This window comes from Anoplolepis gracilipes, chromosome 14, assembly GCF_047496725.1.
Source record: "Anoplolepis gracilipes chromosome 14, ASM4749672v1, whole genome shotgun sequence".
NCBI classification, from domain to species: Eukaryota; Metazoa; Arthropoda; class Insecta; order Hymenoptera; family Formicidae; genus Anoplolepis; species Anoplolepis gracilipes.
This window is the reverse complement of record NC_132983.1, coordinates 2693773-2713484: the sequence shown is the minus strand read 5'-3', so window position 1 is coordinate 2713484 and position 19712 is coordinate 2693773. Positions and strand designations below refer to the sequence as shown.

At 41.3% G+C, this 19712-nt stretch overlaps 2 protein-coding genes across 5 annotated transcripts in view; one reads left to right on the top strand and one right to left on the bottom strand.

Moving 5' to 3' along the window:
• LOC140673566 (ribonuclease H2 subunit A) overlaps positions 1-19712 on the bottom strand; it is a 214554-nt gene that overhangs the window by 65644 nt on the left and 129198 nt on the right. Inside the window, exon 1 of one of the 3 annotated variants that reach the window (XM_072906572.1) lies at positions 17175-17297. The exons of the other annotated variants lie outside the window; for them this stretch is intronic. Coding sequence (XP_072762673.1) covers positions 17175-17282 — 108 coding nt within the window. The 5' untranslated portion in view covers positions 17283-17297. Of the gene's footprint in view, positions 1-17174; positions 17298-19712 lie in introns of those variants that run through there. 3 annotated transcript variants of the gene reach the window in all.
• Positions 1-19712, top strand: part of LOC140673568 (uncharacterized) — a 186841-nt gene that overhangs the window by 67115 nt on the left and 100014 nt on the right. The gene's annotated exons all lie outside the window — the stretch shown is intronic.

The window sequence follows — 19712 nt, the reverse complement described above, 5'->3', positions numbered from 1 at the left end:
CTTTCTCTTTCTTCCAGATATCGATTGGCCACGGCCAAGATTTCAGAGACACTTCCACTCTCCTTGCTCGTAAAATTAAGCTCGCACACGTTACCTCCCTGTATCTTGGTGAAATCTTTCGAACTGTCGTGCCCGGGCGATAGCGAAAGGATGCGCCGCTATTGAGGGAGTCTTTTAAGGACACGTACGATTACGAATGCGAGATAAAGGGGGAAGAAGGGTCGGTCGGCGCGTTCGCGCTGTTCCCGCCGCTCGAATTTGATCGATAAACCGATAGTATAATACATTTTAGATAACGCAATGTGTCGCCCGATACAGCAGTTCTCAAACATTGCGGTGCCCACTATTCCCTGCCGAGTATCGGCATTGAGTGCTTCAATGCATGAATTTAATCGCTCTCCATTCTCGCGTCATAGACAGAATCGATAACATTATTAGAATTAGTGTTATACACAGTGTACACGTTCTCGTAATATGGACATACGTGTGTACGTACATATGTATATAACTGGAAAATAATAATTAAATTATTTCATCAAAAAGTCATTTGATTATATTAATCTCGCGATGAAATTTTTCAAAATTTACAAAAATTGCATATTCATTCATCCATTAAAATTAAATATTAAAATTAATTAACCTCGCGAGAATTATCAATTATTTGACCCCTAATTAGTCGTTAATAGTAACGAATTATTAGGATCGATAAACGATACGCACGAGGAGAGGAATACTTCGCGAGAATCATTCTTTACGATACAATGAAAAAAATGCCGCTATTAGAGCGAATAAATGAAATAATAAATACAGATTATACGAGGAGCAGCCTCATATGTAGGAATTAAAGTCAAACATTACTACAAAATTGCATGATATTTATTCCGCCCATTTCCCACCGTGACGTTTATCATTTTTAGCATATACGTCCGTCGGACATTTATGTGATATCCCATCAACGGATTAAGATCTTTATCCGCGTATTTATATTTTACCCTGATGCGCGAACCTACCCTGTTTTTCTCCCCCCCTCCCCCCTCCCCCTCCTCACCCCTGCCCTCCTCCTCATCTCCTACCGGTCTTCCGAGCGCAATTCAATTTCTCGAACGCGCTTAACAATCTAACTTTCCCAAGTACCAGCTAACGTAATGCTACGTGATGTAATGGAGTAATGGTCGATGGCAGATTATTATCAAATCGTCGCCCAGGGCACTATCAAAATTGTCCTCTCAAGATGTCCTATCTCTTGGACGGGAGAACGCGCCTAGGAGAATATTATATGCTAAAGAAGCTTATCAGGACAGTTTCACGGTCGAGGTGATACATGCCGATAGCGCGCCGGGGAACGCGCCGGGGAACGCGCCGGGGATGATAGCGCGGTGAAACGCCCAACTCGGGGAAAACTCACTCGCCGACGACGACGTGTCTATTGACTTTCTTCCGAAGGCTAGTCTAGCGAGGCGTGATTTATATATTCAAATCGCTCGCGAAACATTTCCCCTCTATCTTCCTCGACGGAGATCCTATTTTTCACGCGATTTCACGCGTCGGGAACATTCGCCGGAAACGTCGCATTTCGCGCAATTACGGGGGCTTTTTAAGGTATTACAACTTTTCCGTCACTCATGTGAGAAAGGGGAGAATTCACCGACATTATTTCATAATTTTTCGCCGCCCGTGTGTGTCAGTCACATATTCGTTTATGCGAGATTAGCCTGGCGCTGTAAAATACATTCTCATGAAAAATAGCATTGCCCGCAGAAATGGCGTAAAAAGTTTCGCTAGAGAGACGTCTATCTACAGTATCTCTGTCGGACTTTTCTTTTTTTTTTTTTTTTTTTTTTTTTTCTTTTTATAATATATATTTTTTTTCTAATACACGTCGTACGCAACCAAGGACGTCAGCTGATTGATTTTTATCGATTTAACTAATTTAGTCTCTGCGAAAGGAGACTTGATTATATCGATCCCCGAGGGGCTCAAAAAATTTGCATTAATTCCCCAATTGATTGACGTGGATTTAGCTCGACCGGCAGGGAGCATTATTGCGGACGCTCGAAGCGACGACGACGACGACGACGGCGACGACGACGACGACGACGACGACGAGCGCGTCGAAGCCCTCGCTTTTAACGGCAAATCTCCCCGAACGGAACTTCCTAAACTAATCTCGACATCGAAGATCGATAATAATGATCTCTCCCAGGACGCACAAATCTTGGTCGCTGTCCAAGTTGCGTTAGCCTCGCGGGCCCGTAGAAACTTGGCGCCCGTGTAAGCGCTCTCCGCGTGTGCAACTTAATACAGGACTTAAGGGATTAAAGTATAGATTAAAGTACGCGGATTGCATTTAACGCGAATCATTTTCTTTGGTCGCGCGTGCGCGAAAGATTTCAGCGCGTCTTCTCTCTCTCTCCTTGCTCTCGTCGTTCAAAATACACCCACGATCCGGTCGACAAAGAATAACATCGCGGTGTAAAATCTCGCCTTCCGACAAAGCCGGGGAATTCGCGGACGATCACGCAGCAATTTCTTGTGAATTAAGAACTTTGTCGCGGTGTATGTACAAGAGATATAAATGTAACGAAAGAGATAAGATATTCAAGAAATGATAAAAACCTTCTAAAACTTGTCGCGCGCAAAATTCTCGACTTTACCGGATTATTATTTTTCTTTGATTTTTCTTGTATTTTACATAGCTTTTGTAAAATGCTCGAGTTATTTTATGCTATTGACATTGATTCTTGCGTCGACGTTTGTATAGCTCGCCGGAAAAGGTTTTCGATTTGTTAGATTCATTTTTGACATAAACTTATACGCGTGTAAATGCGAGCGAAATAAAAGAAAAATACAAAAGTCCAGTCATTCGATATATTCATTCGTCATTATCTTTCTCTTTTACCGGTTCTTTAAACGTAGGACCGGTCGATTTCATAAATTCGGCCACTCTCGCAATTTCCGCTTAACGATTTAGCCATTTACTCGCGTAGCGGGTAAAAGCGGAAGGACGGAAAATCCACAACCATCGCGTAAGCGATTTCTTCCGTTATTACTTCATTATCATTTTTGCAACAAGTGGCGCCGTGCACCACCGGGTCTGTAGCTGGTAGTTGCCTTACATACGTGAAATTGCCGTGTGTTCCGCCAATTGTGTCACGGTCGAGAAAGCGAGCAAATAAGAGAGAGAGAGAGAGAGAGAGAGAGAGAGAGAGAGGGGGAGGGAGTGAAGGAGACTGGTGGCGCGGAAACTTTGCTGGAAACAATAATCGTACCGATCTCAACGGTTACTATTCTCTCTGCTTCTTACTGGTATTGCTGCTGATGTTGGTGCAGTTGCTATATGTTTCTCCAATTTCGTCAACAACAAAATGCTGACTAAATCGGGTGTATAAAGTTGGAACCGCTATGTGTTACGATACTTAGTTACTCAGATCAAAGGAAAATTTTTAATAATTTTTAGAAGTAATTCTGTTTAACTAATTATAACAATAAAAAGTAGACTATGAAAAATGCGGGATGTCAACTTTACGCTATTTGACACAACAAGATTTATTTAATATACATCTGTCTATCATTGTTTTATAATAGAAAATTATCAAGAAAATTCTTTCTTTTGTTCTAAATAATTCACAATAATTTACATTATGATATATATTATATATCGTAACATAGGAGTGCAAACTTACGCACTCTAATTTATACGTGTGTTGATACGGCTATTACAGTTTACTCTTTTCGATTTATTTTAAAGAATATTACAAGACTTGTTAGAAACTAAATATTCATTTTGAAATACATTCATAATGTGAGCATCTTAAAATGTAAAGTCTAATGTTTAAAATATACCAGCTATGAAAAAGACGAATATAAAAACCTCGCAAAAATTTGTCTCGCTCTCTCTCTCTCTCTCTCTCTCTCTCTCTCTCTCTCTCTCTCACGCTCTCTTCGTGTTCTGAAACATTTAATACGAAAAAAGACAAACAATTACGTGAATGTATGTTTCTAAATGTACATAGACATATATCCAAAATTTTCCCGAGCTTTTATATTTGCCTTCTGCGTGTATATTGCGTTGTTTTACGTGCTGTTGTTAATTAGGACGCAAAGTAAAATCGCGAGTCCGCGTTGAATTCGCGTTTATAGTTATCGGCAAAAATATTCCGAGCGAGTTTGCAAAATCTCTATACGTGGAAATAATATTTTAGATATTTACCAAAGACTGAATTCTTGCTCAATAAAACGAGAAACCGCAATGTATTTCAGTTGTTGCTGCTGTAGCTTTCTCCTTCTTTCTCCTCCTTTTAGAAATCTATAACATGGATGTGACATATTTGCTTTAACCTCAGCCATGCGATCGGACTATAATTTTTACGTCATTTAATAAACAGCTGATCGCACAAGGCGCGGAGTCGATGAGGCTCTCTCTCTCTCTCTCTCTCTCTCTCTTCTGCCGATATTATCGCCATCTCGTTCTTTGAATGACTTTTCAAACTCCATTCTCTGGTCGGCGAATCGCGGCGGCCACGTTTATAAACAAACCAACGGAAGTGGTTGTTAATTAAATGGACCGTGTGCTGTTTATTCGATAAACTTTTGTTGAATCAATCGATTGGGTCTGCGTGTCGGCCGCCAAAGCGTGTCCGCCTATCGTTACACACCTCTGTCGATTAATTTGGCGCTAATTGTTGCTCGGATATCAATTAGCGTTTTATCGTCACGCTCGACTTGGAAATTTCTCGCGTCTAAAACTCTACCGTGCGAAGAGTAATACGCCAATTGATCGACATTGATAGTCGTTAAGTTTGCCCGAATCAACGGCTCGCCTCGTTCGGCGCGCACGTGACGCGACGACGATGTCTGTCTAATCGTTCAAGTTCGATAGCACACGATAGAGTTGGATTATAGAAGAGACCTGAATCACGTAAACGCCGAGGATCTCGTCGCGCCAGTAGATTAAACACCCATAGATTCTTTATCGATAGTTTCTTCCGCTTTAAACAATCCCGAAAAGTATTTTCGCAGATCATTTCTACTGGATGCACTGATACTTGGCGGATACTTTGCGATGCGATTTTCTACAAATCGACCGAGCTGGATTACACGCTCCGTTGCTCCGTTCCGAGTTTGTATCACTTCCATATTTTTCCGCGGATACGCTGACCTACCGGAATAATTCATCATCGACCATCTTCCGGGAACTCGAAAAAGAGCTCCGGTCCGTCTTTCATATTTCCGACCACGTTTGCAACGCGGTGCAGCGGGATTCCGAAGGGGTAGCGGCAGTCGGAGAGAAAAAGAGAGGAAGGAGGGGAAAACCGCGTAACAAGAAATCACTTAAGACTGGCTACTTTTGTCCATTTTTGCGCGAGGGGGCAAAAAAGCTCGATGGAAAAACCGACCGACCACCGACCACCGACCGATGACCGGCTTCGTCTTCCGATCGTCGATTCGATTAATCTTTTATCTCGATCTTAAACTCGCGTATGCATTCCTCGCACGCGTTACTTCTCCGCGCGCAGCACGTGGCGCGAATGCCGGGGTAGCGTAGCGCATTAATTAATACTCTTACGGCGGCGGTGTATGACTTACCACGTCGCGATAAGAAACGGATAACGCGCGGATAAGCGCTTGTTGCGGCTTAAGCGCGACGTCGGCGGAACTATCGGATGCCTAGAACACGCCGTCGTCGTCGTCGTCGTCGCCGTTGCTGTCGGGTGCATCGACAGCGTAACGATCGCTGGAACCAGCCATTATCCCCCCCGGCATCGCGTCGACCGTATGTTGCAAATTCCGCAGACCGGCGACTACATGTTTGCATTATACCCATATGCGTTTAAATGCCATCCGCGCGCCTTATATTATACGCGCTTCTCGTTCGCAAAAGCAAACACGGCGATGAGACAGAGAGAGAGAGAGAGAGAGAGAGAGAGAGAGAGAGAGGAAATGAAAATGAAATACGAAGGGGAGAAAGAGACACAGACACACGTATACCGGAGGAGGATGCGCACATCGCTACATGTGATTTCGAACTTTTGTCTACGTGCGCCGCTTACGTGACCGGCCTCGGCGATAAAGACCTCCGGCGTGTTCGAAATGCCGAGAAACTTTTTGCACCCCCGATACTACCGGGGCGCGTTCTCTTTTTTTCCGCGCCGAGCGCGGAAAACGTAAGGAAGGCGAGAAACTTGCATAAATCGTTAAAGCGTAGTCGTTCGATTTTTCCGTTTCTTCCCGCATCGCGTGGGACGCGGTAGCATTCTATCCTCAGTTCTTTTCTTTTTTTTTTGTCTTCTCTTCTATGCATATATAGGGTGTCCTAGAATCACCCAGATATTTCGGGCTCAAATTTTCTTTCTCGTCAATTTAATGAAAATGAAAAGAAACTCGAATGTTAATAATATTTAGTTACAAAAGTCTGTTGACGCATTAAGTAATTGTTTTTTCTCACACATTAAATTTGCAGAAAATGCGAAAAAATAATAGAAAATATTATTCTGTATTTAATATATTTTCAGTTTTAATTCAATGAACATTAGTCGAAAAATAGAATAAAAAACTGACTTTACAGACTCTTCTAAATAGTGTAATATTATACAAACCTTGTGATCCATATAGAAAAAACGTGCGCAAAAGAGAATTCGAGAAGAACATTTAACTTAAAAAAGTCTATTTACACAGTAATTAATTTTGTATTAAATTTTTAAAAAATACAAAAAAATAATAGAGAATCTTATTCTGTATATTTAATTTTAATATATCCCTCAAGTGTTTATTTTTTTAATTATCAAATGTTAAATTCGAAATTTTTTTTTGCTACTTTTACACATAGTATATACGATTTAATTCAAAATTCTTTTATAATTATGAATCTTGATTTGTAGCGAGCTACTGTTGACGATGCTTTATTATGTGAATACTTAAAAATAAATTAAGTTTTATTACTGGGTTAAAAATAAGTTTAAAAAAATTTTCAATGTTCTTTCATATGAATTTCTCAATTTTTCTCACAAATCAATATTTTTTATGCTAACCGGTTGTATTGTCTTAATCATGTCCATACACAATATGGTGGATTTATTTGAATCTTTTCGCAACTCTAGGTCTTTGATTTTTTCCATTATATTTCCGGCAAGTTAGTACTAATAAATTTTTTAGAATTGCAGAGGCACTCTTCTGAAAGTAACATATGTAACGTTTCGACTTAATAGAATCCTGTCCACAGAGAAAACGCGTGCGGTCATTTTTGGCACACGCTGTATATATATATATATATATATATCTACTGCCTTTTTGCTCTTTCCTACCTCCTTTTTTCGTTCCACCTCAGAATTCCGACGACGGGTACATTTGTCGTGGGAAAAAGGGTTTGCCGAATGTCTCTGTATTTACCAGGTTCTCTGGGTAAATACACGCGGAAGGGAACGATTTAACGGAGCTGTCTAAATATCTGCAACGAGGTGCATTCTAGCGCTGATGTATGCCGCGATATCGAGCGCGCCTTATTTAATCGACGGAGATACTTGCTTGGGTAAATCGTGCCGCGCTACGATTACAAGCGCTCGCACGGCGAGAAAACCAGCGCGCGATTTTATCCAACTTTTAATTCAACTTTAGGTTGTTGCTGTGTAAGTATAAGTAGGCACGATGATCTGAATATATGCACGTACATACACGTTACATATACATATTACTATGAATTTTATTTAAACCTTTCACGAGTCTCTGATTATTTACCGACTAACGAGACTATTTAAACAGAGATAAGCTAATTAGATTGAGCTCGGGATGATGCTCGAGGTACAATGGAGAAGGGCGGATAACGTTATCTACATAGGGATGCCGCCTCTCCCCTCGTGCGTTAAAAAGAAAAGAAAGACAAGTTACATTGTCACTTAGGCGCGACACGGCAAAGGGTGGAAAGGGTGATATTTCCGAGAGTTAAGCTCGATGGATTAGCAGCCCGGAGCTGTTCGGCTAGGGCGGGCACGTCGTCTAAATAGAGACAACGGGCCGCATTTTGTGATTCTACGAGCCACTTTAAGGATCTCTTTATTGCACCACGCAATATCCTATACGTCCATTTTGCCCGTATATGGGCGCCGCGTCGAGGTCGATTGAAAACGGCCCTCCATCTCGTAACGCTTTTATTTCCTCTACCCTACCTAACCTACCTACCTACCCCCCTATACGTCCTCGTTTAGGCGTGCATCTCGTCGAGCCCGCATTTCGTACAATTACCCCGAGTCCACACGTTCCATTTGAAAGATTGAAATTTTTCCAAAACTTTCACCCGCTTCGCCATCGCGGGGCCGTCTAGTTCTCTCCGCTTGTACGAGCGGAAGTGGATCAATAGCGAGCTATTACCGTCGCGGTAGTGAAAAATGTTTTTTTAAGAGCCCCCCCGTAATTTATCTGATCGAGACGTATGAGCGGAACTAGAAGAAGAGAGAGAAAAAACGCGGCATACATTCCCGCTGCTTCTCGTCAAAATCACTGACTCCCGTTTGGCCCGGAACATGAAATCTTGAAATTAATCTTTTTGAAAAAAAATTAACTCGTTCGGTGCATGTTTATCGACAAGAAAAGTCAAAATGTATCGTTCTGCACGGTTATGAATATTTGTTTTCAATTTATAAATGGGCACGAATAAAAGTGTACCGAACAAAATTTCGCACGTTGTTCGTAAATTTCGTGTCGCAAATGTAAATTTTGATCAATATCGATCAATAAAGAACTTTATCTTATTATATTATTCGTCTTTATATTAATGCGAGGAATACAGATCTGTCACATTCTTTACGTCAGTACAAGAGATCGGTATAAGAGTACAAGATTTTTCTTATTTTCATTCTTCAAATCAACTTTTTCTCTACAATTATTTCCAACTTCAGTTTATAGTATATATATATATATTTAATGTGCACAATCTGTTTATAATTTTATAATTACTATTTTTTGGAACAATAATCAAATATAGCAGAGCTTTAGACGTAAAAGAAATACCAATAATATTGACATATCTCGTTTATTTAATGTGTGACCTTCTTTCTTTTTATACTTTTGTCGTATGTTTTGACTTTTGTGCACTCAATAAAGTTTATTATATAAATACGTGAAATTAAAGCTTTCAGATAAAATAACAAAATTTGCACATTCAAGGATTAATAGAATCGCTTTAGAACCGTTTTAACTTGTACGCGTGTTTGCTTTGCTGCAAGAGAGCGTCACAGCCGATGTTGTCCCGAATGCAACGTGCGTTTCAGCAATGAAGGAAGGAACGCTGTACGTATATTAAATCAGCATTATAATGCATGGAACTCGGCATTCTTGAGTATTCCGCGACTGACTTTGATGCGACGGTTATCGCGCCGAATATCGATATCTATATTATGTACGCGCGCGCCGATAACTCACTCGACGAGCGTGTAAACTGCCACCGTTGACCTTTATTCCCCTTTCTTCTCTCTCTCTCTCTCTCTCTCTCCCTCCCTCCCTCCCTCCCTCCCTCCCTCCCTCCCTCTCTCTGTTTCGTCGCAGCATCGTCTCCGCCGTTATAGGACCGATAAATCGATACTCGATAGAAACGTCATGTGTAAGTCGATGCCGGCTTAAAGGCGAACGAGACTTTTGCGCGCTACTTTCGTATTTTCTATGGTAAATTCACGATACGAGAATGTCGTACTCGAGAAAGAAAGAGAGAGAGAGAGAGAGAGAGAGAGAGAGAGAGAGAGAGAGGACTGTAGAAAAAGAGAAGAAGAAAGAGAGACGTGCACAAAACGCCCTATGTAAAGGCGAAGGGAGAAGGGGGAGCCCCCTTGCATTAAGAATGATAATTTATCTTACGTGTCTTACGTGCGCCCTGATAAAATTTAAATTCTTCCCTGCGTTCTAAACGTTCGGGATGGTTAACTTCTATGCGCTCTGGCGGATGATAAATAGACGACCCCTCGTGCCCTCTTCTTCCTCTTCGTCCATACTTCCTGCCTCCCCCCCCCCTTTACTCTTTCTCTCTCTCTCTCTCTATCTCTCTTCATCCTTCACCGCCAATCTTTATGGGAAAAAATCTCGCAATCACTCTTCGCGACTCTCTCGTGTTCGCGAAATAAATTCTACATTTGATTCGGCCCAACGCACCGTACAATTCGACTCTAATAATTCCTCGACTTTAATAACTTACGATTTGACCCATTTGCGTGTCTCGCGACCGTCACTTTAAATGAATTTGTGCACTGGCTTTATGTCCTCGTGTCAAATATTGTGTGGGAAAGAAAATAAAACTGTCGAGCATGGAAGAGTTTAATTTTAAACGAGAGGTATCAATGTCACGTAAGTCTGATCAAGACATTAATATTCCACGAGTCACGAGATGTAAGTATATTTGTAAAAATACGATGAGGAAATTAAATGGTTTGTTTAAGAAGAAAACTATTCTTGCCTACAAATACTTACTTTCAATAAGCTTTTATATTTAACAGAAAACGATTGTAACTGATACAAATAGCAATATTTTATTTTTATCTCTTAATCGCGGTGAGATAAATTTCGCGCACGATCAAGTTTCGCGTTTAAAAAGAAGGAAAGAAAAAGTTCATCGGTCTTTGCAGCGTGCGATCGACCGAATAATCGTGGCGCAATGACAAAGCGAGGCAGATCGCGGGACAATAACGAAGGCGGATGGGGATGGATATAATCGAACCGGTAGTATTATAGCATGCACATGGAAACTCGGCCCTGTCAATTATCTCGGGGACTCCGCACATCTGCCATCCCGATTTCGCCGTGTGTCCGTGACCCTCGAGCTGGCCATCGTGTCGCCGAAACAGCGGGTGTATAAAGTTGACACCCTTACGTTACGATGCTATAGTTCTGTTAAAAGTTAATCGAAACAAGAGAAACAGTTGTTGATAATTTTTAAAAGTGATTTTGTCCATTATAATAATGAAAAAAGATAGACTTGTATTAAATAAATCTTGATGTGTCAAAAGTCGTAAAGTTGGCACCTCTATTTTTCAAAGTCTACTTTCATTACTGTAATGGACGGAATTATTTTTAAAAATAATCAAGAACTCTGTCTTTTGTTCCGAATATTTTAAAAGCTCTGGTATTGTAACATAGGGGGTGGCAACTTTACACAGCCGAATAAAACGACGGAAAATGTCGCGCGAAAAGGAGCGCTAGTTGTCGCGCGGAACCAACATTCGTCCTTGAACGTGCCAAGTTTTTCCGCCGAAAGCACGGCCGCGTCTGCCGGCCCGGAATTATGTCCGGGAATATATGAGCCGTTTATCTTGAAGATGGCGACGAGAGAGAAAGAGACGAGTCTCCAAGAGCGAGTCACGATGAAGAACTTTGAATACGGAATTCAGCCTCCGTCTTCGTATCTGGCGTTTGGAGTTGAATGCGACCGCGTTGTTAGCTTGCGATAACAATAAACGCGGTTGTTATATTAGCTGATTAATATTCTGTATTAAATGACGCGATAATTAGCGTTAATTTATACGCGTGTTGACAGGCGTTATTATATATAGTTGGCTCTCTTCGATTTATTTTATTTCAACGAACATTATATAAAATTTATTGGAAACTAAATATTCATTTTGAAATATATGAATTCACAATAGGCACATCTTAAAATGAGGTTTAATGTTTAAAATATGCGAGCTACGAAAGAGACGAGTATGCAAAGCACGCGAAAATTTCTACATCTCTCTCGCGCTTTCTTTCTCTGCTTCTCTCCCTCTTTGTATTCTAAAATATTTAATAGAAAAAAAGCAAGATGAATGAACACGCAAGTGTAGGTTTCAAAACATACGCAGACATATATCCAAAATTCTCTAGAGCTTTTATATCGTCTTCTGTGTGTACACGCTGTTGTTAATTAGAACGCGAGAGGTAAAATCGCGAATCCGCGTTGAATTCGCGTTTGTAGCCATCGGCAAAAATATATTCCGAAGCAGCAAAATCTCTGCGCGCGGAAATAATATTTTAGAATATTTACCGGGGACGACCTGAATTCTTGTTCGATAAAACGAGAAGCCGCGACGTTTCAGTTGTTGCCTGCCATAGCTATCTGCTTCTTCCGCCTTCTCCTCCTTCTCGAAATCTCCAGCGACTAACCCTGGATGTGACATATTTGCGTACATTTACGAGGCATCGGGTAGATAATACACAGCGGTCGGTTTACATTGCCGCTACTCTCTCGTTCCAGCACACTCGTGCAATACTCGAAACCCGACCGGAAGTCTCACGATGTTTCAAAGACGCGTTTGGCGTTCACGGTCTTGCCAAACTTGGAACGTCCTTTATAAAAGTTCAAAGCACGGTCATAACCCTTTATCATGAAAAAGCAGCGCCATTGTTACTACGTTCCCGTTGTCGCATAAAGCACGCACCGAACTTGCTAAGTACGAGCGCGCGAGTACGAGCGCGAATACATAAAATTCGTTTTAACGCAAATAATAAGCCGGGAAAAAGGCCGCGAGAAAACTTCTCGCTCTCTCTCTCTCTCTCTCTCTCTCTCTCTTTTCCTTTTTTCTTTTTTCTTTACGTCGGAATATCGCGAAGCGCGCTAGAGCAAGAGGGACGCTTTGTTTCCGCAGGAAATTAAGACCACGATTTAAATGTAACTTCAAAGTAATATGACATATACCTGTTTCTCTTTTAATATCAAGAATTATGACCCGTTTCTCGAGATGTAAAAGTGCGAGGAGGAAACTAAAAATAATCATTATCAGAGTCGATCGTTGTACGTATATTCGTGTAACTCGGTGTTTTTTATTTTCTTGTATTGTCGCGACAAATATTGCAGAACTCGTATATATTTTTGTCGCGAATAATTTGCGAGAAAAGGAGTGTTCTTGAGTCATTCTCAAAAAGAAAATAATTTTATATATATTGCGTGCACACACTCACACACATATAGATAAACATTATATATATGAGAGATACACGGCTTTCATGTCATCGTGTCATCGGGAATTGCACGAGTGTGTCACCTCACCCCCCCCCCTCTCTCTCTCTCTCTCTCTCTCTCTCTGATCGCCTGCCTCTCTTATAAACATCCTTAAAGCGTTACGCGATCGATCACGAATAAGTGATTGATCTGACCCGGGATCGGTCGGGCGGGTAAAATCCGGGATAAGTAATACTTTAAAGCGCCCGGTGAAGGGTTGGTCGGAAGGGGATCGCGCGAAATGAAAAATATCCGCCGACGATTGCAGACGTGATGCTTTGGTATGCCGCGATATCTCGCGGGGAGAGAAAAAAAAAGGAGGAATGGGGAAGGGTCGGGAGGGTGGTGAGAGGGAGGGAGGGAGGGAGGGAGGGAGGGAAGAAAGCGAAAGAGGAAAAATGCGGAAAGATGAGGGTGGAATCTTGAGTCGCGCGACAGTGTGTGATAGGTACGCGTCGTTATATAAATATAATCCTATATAAGAGATGATGGAATGCGATAAGAACAGCCCTCCCTCTCTCTCTTATCGGTACGTATGCTCTTATCATTACGCGCGTGTAATTATAATGGCGCGCGTCGGCCACTTTTCGTGCACCGTTATTTGACTGCGCGCTATCGGAGCTCGTTCACAGAAGCCGGTACACGCGAAAATGAAGTTAACGGGGCTGCTATACTTGTAACATGTAACACGGAAACACACATACATACGTACGTATGTACAGGGCCACACGTGCGTGCAATGTTGGCACGGTCGCGAGGTGAAACGAGCGTTGAGTCAAGATCGCGCGTAGCGACTCTTGCATTTATGTTATTTAACGTTAAGTGGCACAATTCTTTCCCTTTGTCGCCTGTATATGTCCCTGTTATTGCCCTTTTTAATTCGCATTGAATAATTGAATGATAATAAATATAATAGCACGGGGGCATGGTGTTTGAAAGAAATTGCGCGCTGTTATTTAAATGAAGATTATCGCGTAATAGTATGGATCTGGTACATGCGGGAAGAGCATTTAGCCGTTTCGTGATAAATTATAGTGTAATTACAGGTAGGGGAAAAAATGACGCATTTTAATTTCAGACCGGCGCTCCAACATGAAATTGAAAAATCCACTTCATCGAACCAGAATAAACATTTTGCAATACATATTCCAAACACAACTTTTGTGCCACGATACTTATCGTTAACGTCTGGGAGACTTGTTTTACGGAATATTTATAAAAAAAAAAAAAAAAAAAAAAAAAAAAAAAAAATTGTAAAAACAAAGAAATACGCGAGGTAATTCAATTTCGAATCGGCGAGCTGCTGCGAAACGTCCCGCCCTAAACACGTGCAAATAAAGAATATCGCAAATATTTTCCCTCCGTCATATTTATCGCGGGTGTATGGTAAATTCGATTTAGCGGGCATCGCGAAACTCCGCCGCCCGATACCGAGAGAGAGAACTCGATCAAGGTCCGCCGGGCCGGTCGTTTCTCTCTCTCTCTCTCTCTCTCTCTCTCTCGGCAAAAGAACCGATATGACGACTCTTGAACGGGTGTCCCCGGAGGAAACGTTAACGTCGTCTACGATGATGACAACTACGACGACGACAACGACGAATGATATCCGGGTCAATAAATCGCAAGCAAGCAAGCAAGCAAGCAAGCAAGCAAGCAAGCAAGAAGCAAGCGCGCTTGCGCTTGCGCTTGCGAATTTGTACATTTCGCAGTATCGCATAGTCGATACAATGTACGGCGAGGAGTCGCATCCAATTAGCTTTGACAAACCTTACGCCGAGTTTATCGTTACAAAGTGATGCCATGCCTGCTTTGTGCACACCCAAGTTCGGCAGGCAGGCAGGCAGGCAGAGACAGGCAGGCAGGCAGGCCGCGACGCCCCGGGGTAGCTGTTGCGCGTAAAGACGCGCCCCGTAAACTCGCGCGGGCGCGGGCGCGCGCGCGGGCACTCGCGCGCACGTACGAGTGTACAATAGCAGGAAACGCTCGCGGGATGCGATCCGCCCGGCAGCTATTACGAGAGAACGTTGCATGCGATACGGAAGTCGATGCGTTGTGCTCCAGCGAGATTCGCTGACGTTAACCCTTTCACTGGGAGTTCAATTGGAATTTATCCGTCTGTGTGTTATATCTCACGTGACCTAATGGCGTCTCTAATCTCAATTCTCTCTTTTCACTCGTAAATATTTTTTTTTTTTTTTATAGAAAATTTGTAAGGATATGTCACTTTTTTTTTTTTTTAATGGAAATAGAATTTTTAAAGGATTAAAACTTTTTAATGAAGCGATAATCACGTCGAAAAAATAATTAAATGTATTTATTTATTTTCATGTTGCTATGTTGTCGCGTTATTAAAAAGTTATAAATATTATTTTGTATTAAAAAAAGAAATATATATATATGTGTGTGTTTTAGAGATGAAATATATGAAATACATAAAAGAGATTTAGAGATAAAAATACACGTAAATGGAATATTCAAGTGGAATTAAATTATATTTAATTATTTAAAAACAAGAATGTATTAATAACTTGGACAAATGATTCAGATTGTTATTTCAATTTCCAGTGGCATGTAAATTATGACCTATCTGGAATTATTTGTGTCCCCTTTTTAAAACGATCAAAGAAATTACTCCAATTGGCTTCAAAATCTAGTTACTTCGATGATAAAACACAGGTGGTATTCTCCGTTCCGACATGCCGTATATCTTTCTCCTTTTCTCTCAGTTTCTCTCTTAAGCTCGGGTGACGTATGAATATTATATTTATTATTACGGTCGGCCGCGCGCGTTTGTGTCAAAGTTTGGTCCAGCGGTGGCAACGGTGACGTCCGGGTTTCAGAAAGAGGGCAAAACTGCACTCCAGCAAAGTTGAGAGGCAGGAAGAAGCCGCGCTTCTCTATCTCTCTGTCGGCAAAATGCTGGGGAAAGCGGGAAGAGGAAGGAGAGGAAGCTATTATAAAGTATAATTGTAATAAGTAAACATCTATTCATGGCAACTAGAACACAAGCGTGCTCGCCCGCGCTCGTCCGCGTCGACTGAAAGATTTAATAACTGGAATTAAGATCGCGGGGCCCTTTTTATACCGGAGAAAACGAAAGAGAGCAAGAGAAAGAAAGAGAAAGAATGGATCGCGCAGTTAAATTGCAGAGGCTGGCAGCGCGCGAATCGATCCGCGAGAGAGCACGAGCCAGCTTTAACTTTCAAAGATAATTCCTCCCGCTCCTCCCTTCTTTGTAACGTGTTCTTATTTCGTTTTCTTTCTCGCCGTTTCTCGCTGTTCCTCGCTCTACTCGTCTCGATTCCGCCAACGACGACGACGACGACGACGACTACGACGATGACGTTTCCGTTCAAAGGCACATTAAGCGTTTCGCTATATCGACGAGAGCGCATCGTCGTAAAGGTGGCTGGAAATATTTCTTAACTTAGCTTCTCGATCGTTTTCCTCCTTTTTCGACTTTTTCTCTCTTTGATCTTTCTTCACACACTTTCCATGCCATAGCCTTTCGAGCGACCAAATAAATCTGCATTTTAAGCCGCGAGATTACCCGCTCGCGCTTTCGGCGCTCGCTCGCTTATTCGTCGATTCTAATCAGCATTCAATATTACACGCTAAATTTCACTCGGACTTCTCTACGGAGTTCTCCCACACCCGAGTCATAAAGTCGGATAAGAACGCCTCACTTTCGCTCCATAAAGCCGCGATGAGCGTTACTCATGTAAATCTCGCCCGATTCTTGGAAGCGCGAAGGTGGTGGTCGAAACGTCGCAGAACGGCAACGAGGGCGAAGACGTGGCGTGCAAGCGTAAAAACGACTATCCTTGCGCACGGATACGGATACGGATACGGATACGCGCAATAACGCGATAAGAACGTTTCCGCTAGAAGCTTTTAAAAGTCCCGTACACACGCGAAGAGATCTATAAAGATTGTTAAAATATATCTTTGTACGTGAAAGCTCCTCCACATCTCTATCGCGTTAATACAGTATAATCCTTCTGATCGAACTTTGCGAATCGACAACTCTCGATTTTAACCAACATTCCAACATTCTCTATAATTGTGTGAAGATCGTAAATTCGAAATCCTGCACTTTTAATTTCGAGCACAGTAATTTCGCGTGTGTATTTAACCGCGCTTTGTTGTATCCTGCATACGCCGCCGCGTAGCCTGCATACCTCTGTGTTTGTGTGCGCGCGCACGTGCGCACACACATACGTACATGTACATCGTGCAGTCGATGTGTGCCCTCTTCATCCACTCCAGGGCCTTCGCCCTTGTCGCGCCCTTGTCCTCCGCCGCCTTTCTTCCTCCACCTCGAGTGAGCCATTGTGCATCGTAGTGAAAAGTTGGCCGGGGACAAAAAAGAAGCCCGCGCGCACCGGCTAAGTTAATGAGAAATAATTGAGTTAAGGCAAGTTATTTTAAGCGGAAAAGTAACCGCGGAAAAGTTGCGCCGGGACCCGGGTCCCGGGTCCTCGGCGCGGGATGAGTTAAGTTGGCAAACCGAGGAGCGGATTAACTTTAAAGTTACCGTCGCGTGGCCGTCGTCGTCGTCGTCGCCGTCGCCGTCGTCGCCGTCGCCGTCGCGAGTGTGTACACGAGAAGATAACACGGCGGATGTTAATTAATCGGCGCTTTGACATTCGCCGAGTTACTTTTACAGAGAACGCGCGCGTCCCGTCGCGCTCGGTGTTAACGAACGAGAGCGGCTAATTGCGGCCGATCAATTGATTTATCACATTGGCGCACAATTTTTAATCAGCCGACCAGACGGCGTCGATTCGCGACGAGACGGCTGGTCGAACGAACGTTAACCCTAAATTTGGCAGCGTGTGTACCACGCGATTGTACGGTAAATTTATCTTTTAAAGAGAGGAAGAGATAAAATTTGCTAAATTAAATTTGTTTATCTGCTACACCATGAGAATTATTAGCATTATATTTCATATAATTTCGCATTATTTCAAAGAAGAAAAGAAACTCTATACTAATTTATATAGGTTTCAAACTCGTGAGAAAATAATACGTGAAAATTTTTATTTCCGCGAGATGCTAAGAAATTGATATATTATATCTACATCAATTGCTTGTAACAAATGGTTAGGAAGCTAAGTGAATACACAATAGCGGCAATGAGACGAATGACTAGCGTATAATGCCTTGGGCTTTTCTTCTCTTACATATGATAATATACGATAATGAATTACACTTATTATAGAAATAATAACCAGTTCTCCCATCTTGCTTAAAAGATACACAGATCCAAATGTGTAAACCATTTAAATAATTAAACTCATCTTTTATCCGCGACGCAATTTTGGAAATGTATGCGATATGTGTTATTTCCAAAGATTTGCCAAGATATTTTATTGAAACAATATTATATGCATTTAATTAACTTTTCCTTTCAAGTTACGTTGAAACATTTATTTAGAAATCATTGAATAAACAATTGACAGTCTTGGATATTATATAACAAATGTAGAATTGAGTCTTATGTTTTTCTTATTTAGTTTTTGCTGTTTCTCAATGGCGTTTGTAAATAATGTAATTAAAACAATATTTATAATTTATTGTTAGACGCAGAAATTACATTTAGCTAAATTTACTGTCGTTCTCGATTTCGGACAATCACTGTCCCGTATTACAAGAATAACTATACGAAATAAAATTGAATTTCGGTAGAATATAATAGCCCAAAAATATGTTGTCGTATTATTGATTCCCGCGATAGACTTTCATCGAATAAATCATGTAAAATATACCAACACAAATCTCATGAAATATATCTATTATTATGAAACAATATATAATGTATAATAAAGATATTAGATTATGTATATCTTAAGTTATTGAAATTATTCGATTCGGCCTCACACAGCCTCTTAAAATCTCTAAAATAATGAGAATATTATACCTGCATAAGCAAATTTAAAGCGCGATACAAGATACAGAATATACTATGCGAAATATATACTTTGATAAATAACTGTTGCCTCTTATCGACCCCTTACCTGTCGCGATCGTATTTCGTACGTATTTCGAGAAACACACCAAGTGCTTTGCACTCCATTATCTTTTCATGCAGAATTCGTTGCGCGAATGACACACAACTGACCACACGTTGTCAACGACAGCGTCTTACATTTTATATTTTATAGAAAGGTAATTTTTTGTCAAATTTATATAAAAGAGAAATTTGCCAAATATATTCTTAAGAAAATGTTTTTATTATTTTTTTTCAAAATAAAATTCTCTATCCGAGAAATTTCATATATGTATATCCCTTTAGAATTCTGCTCGCTAGATTTCTAAAGGCCATTCCGAGAATACGAATTCCTTTCGTCTCGATATAATCGGTGTCCCGTACATAAATACATCCAATTATCGCGACGTGTCGTTCATTCGGCACGCTTTTATGCCGAATCGATCGCCTTCGCGGCCGTTTTGTCGTTTAACACGTGTATCGACATTAACCCGCGCGCCTGGTTCGGTATTAACCGGCCGCTAATTGGAGCAGACTAATTAATTCATCTATCAAGGCTCTACTTTTAAATTTAGTGCATAGGGGTGCTGCCGGACCTTAATTAAGTGGGGCTCTTTGCTTTCGCTCAATAAAGTTTCGTAATTTCATCGTCCAGCCTTCCGTTTCGTGTATTGTTTTGCCGTGAATATTTTAATAATCTACCCGCATAATATTAAGTCTTCATTAATCATTAATTATTATTATTATTATTATAACATAAAAAACATATGA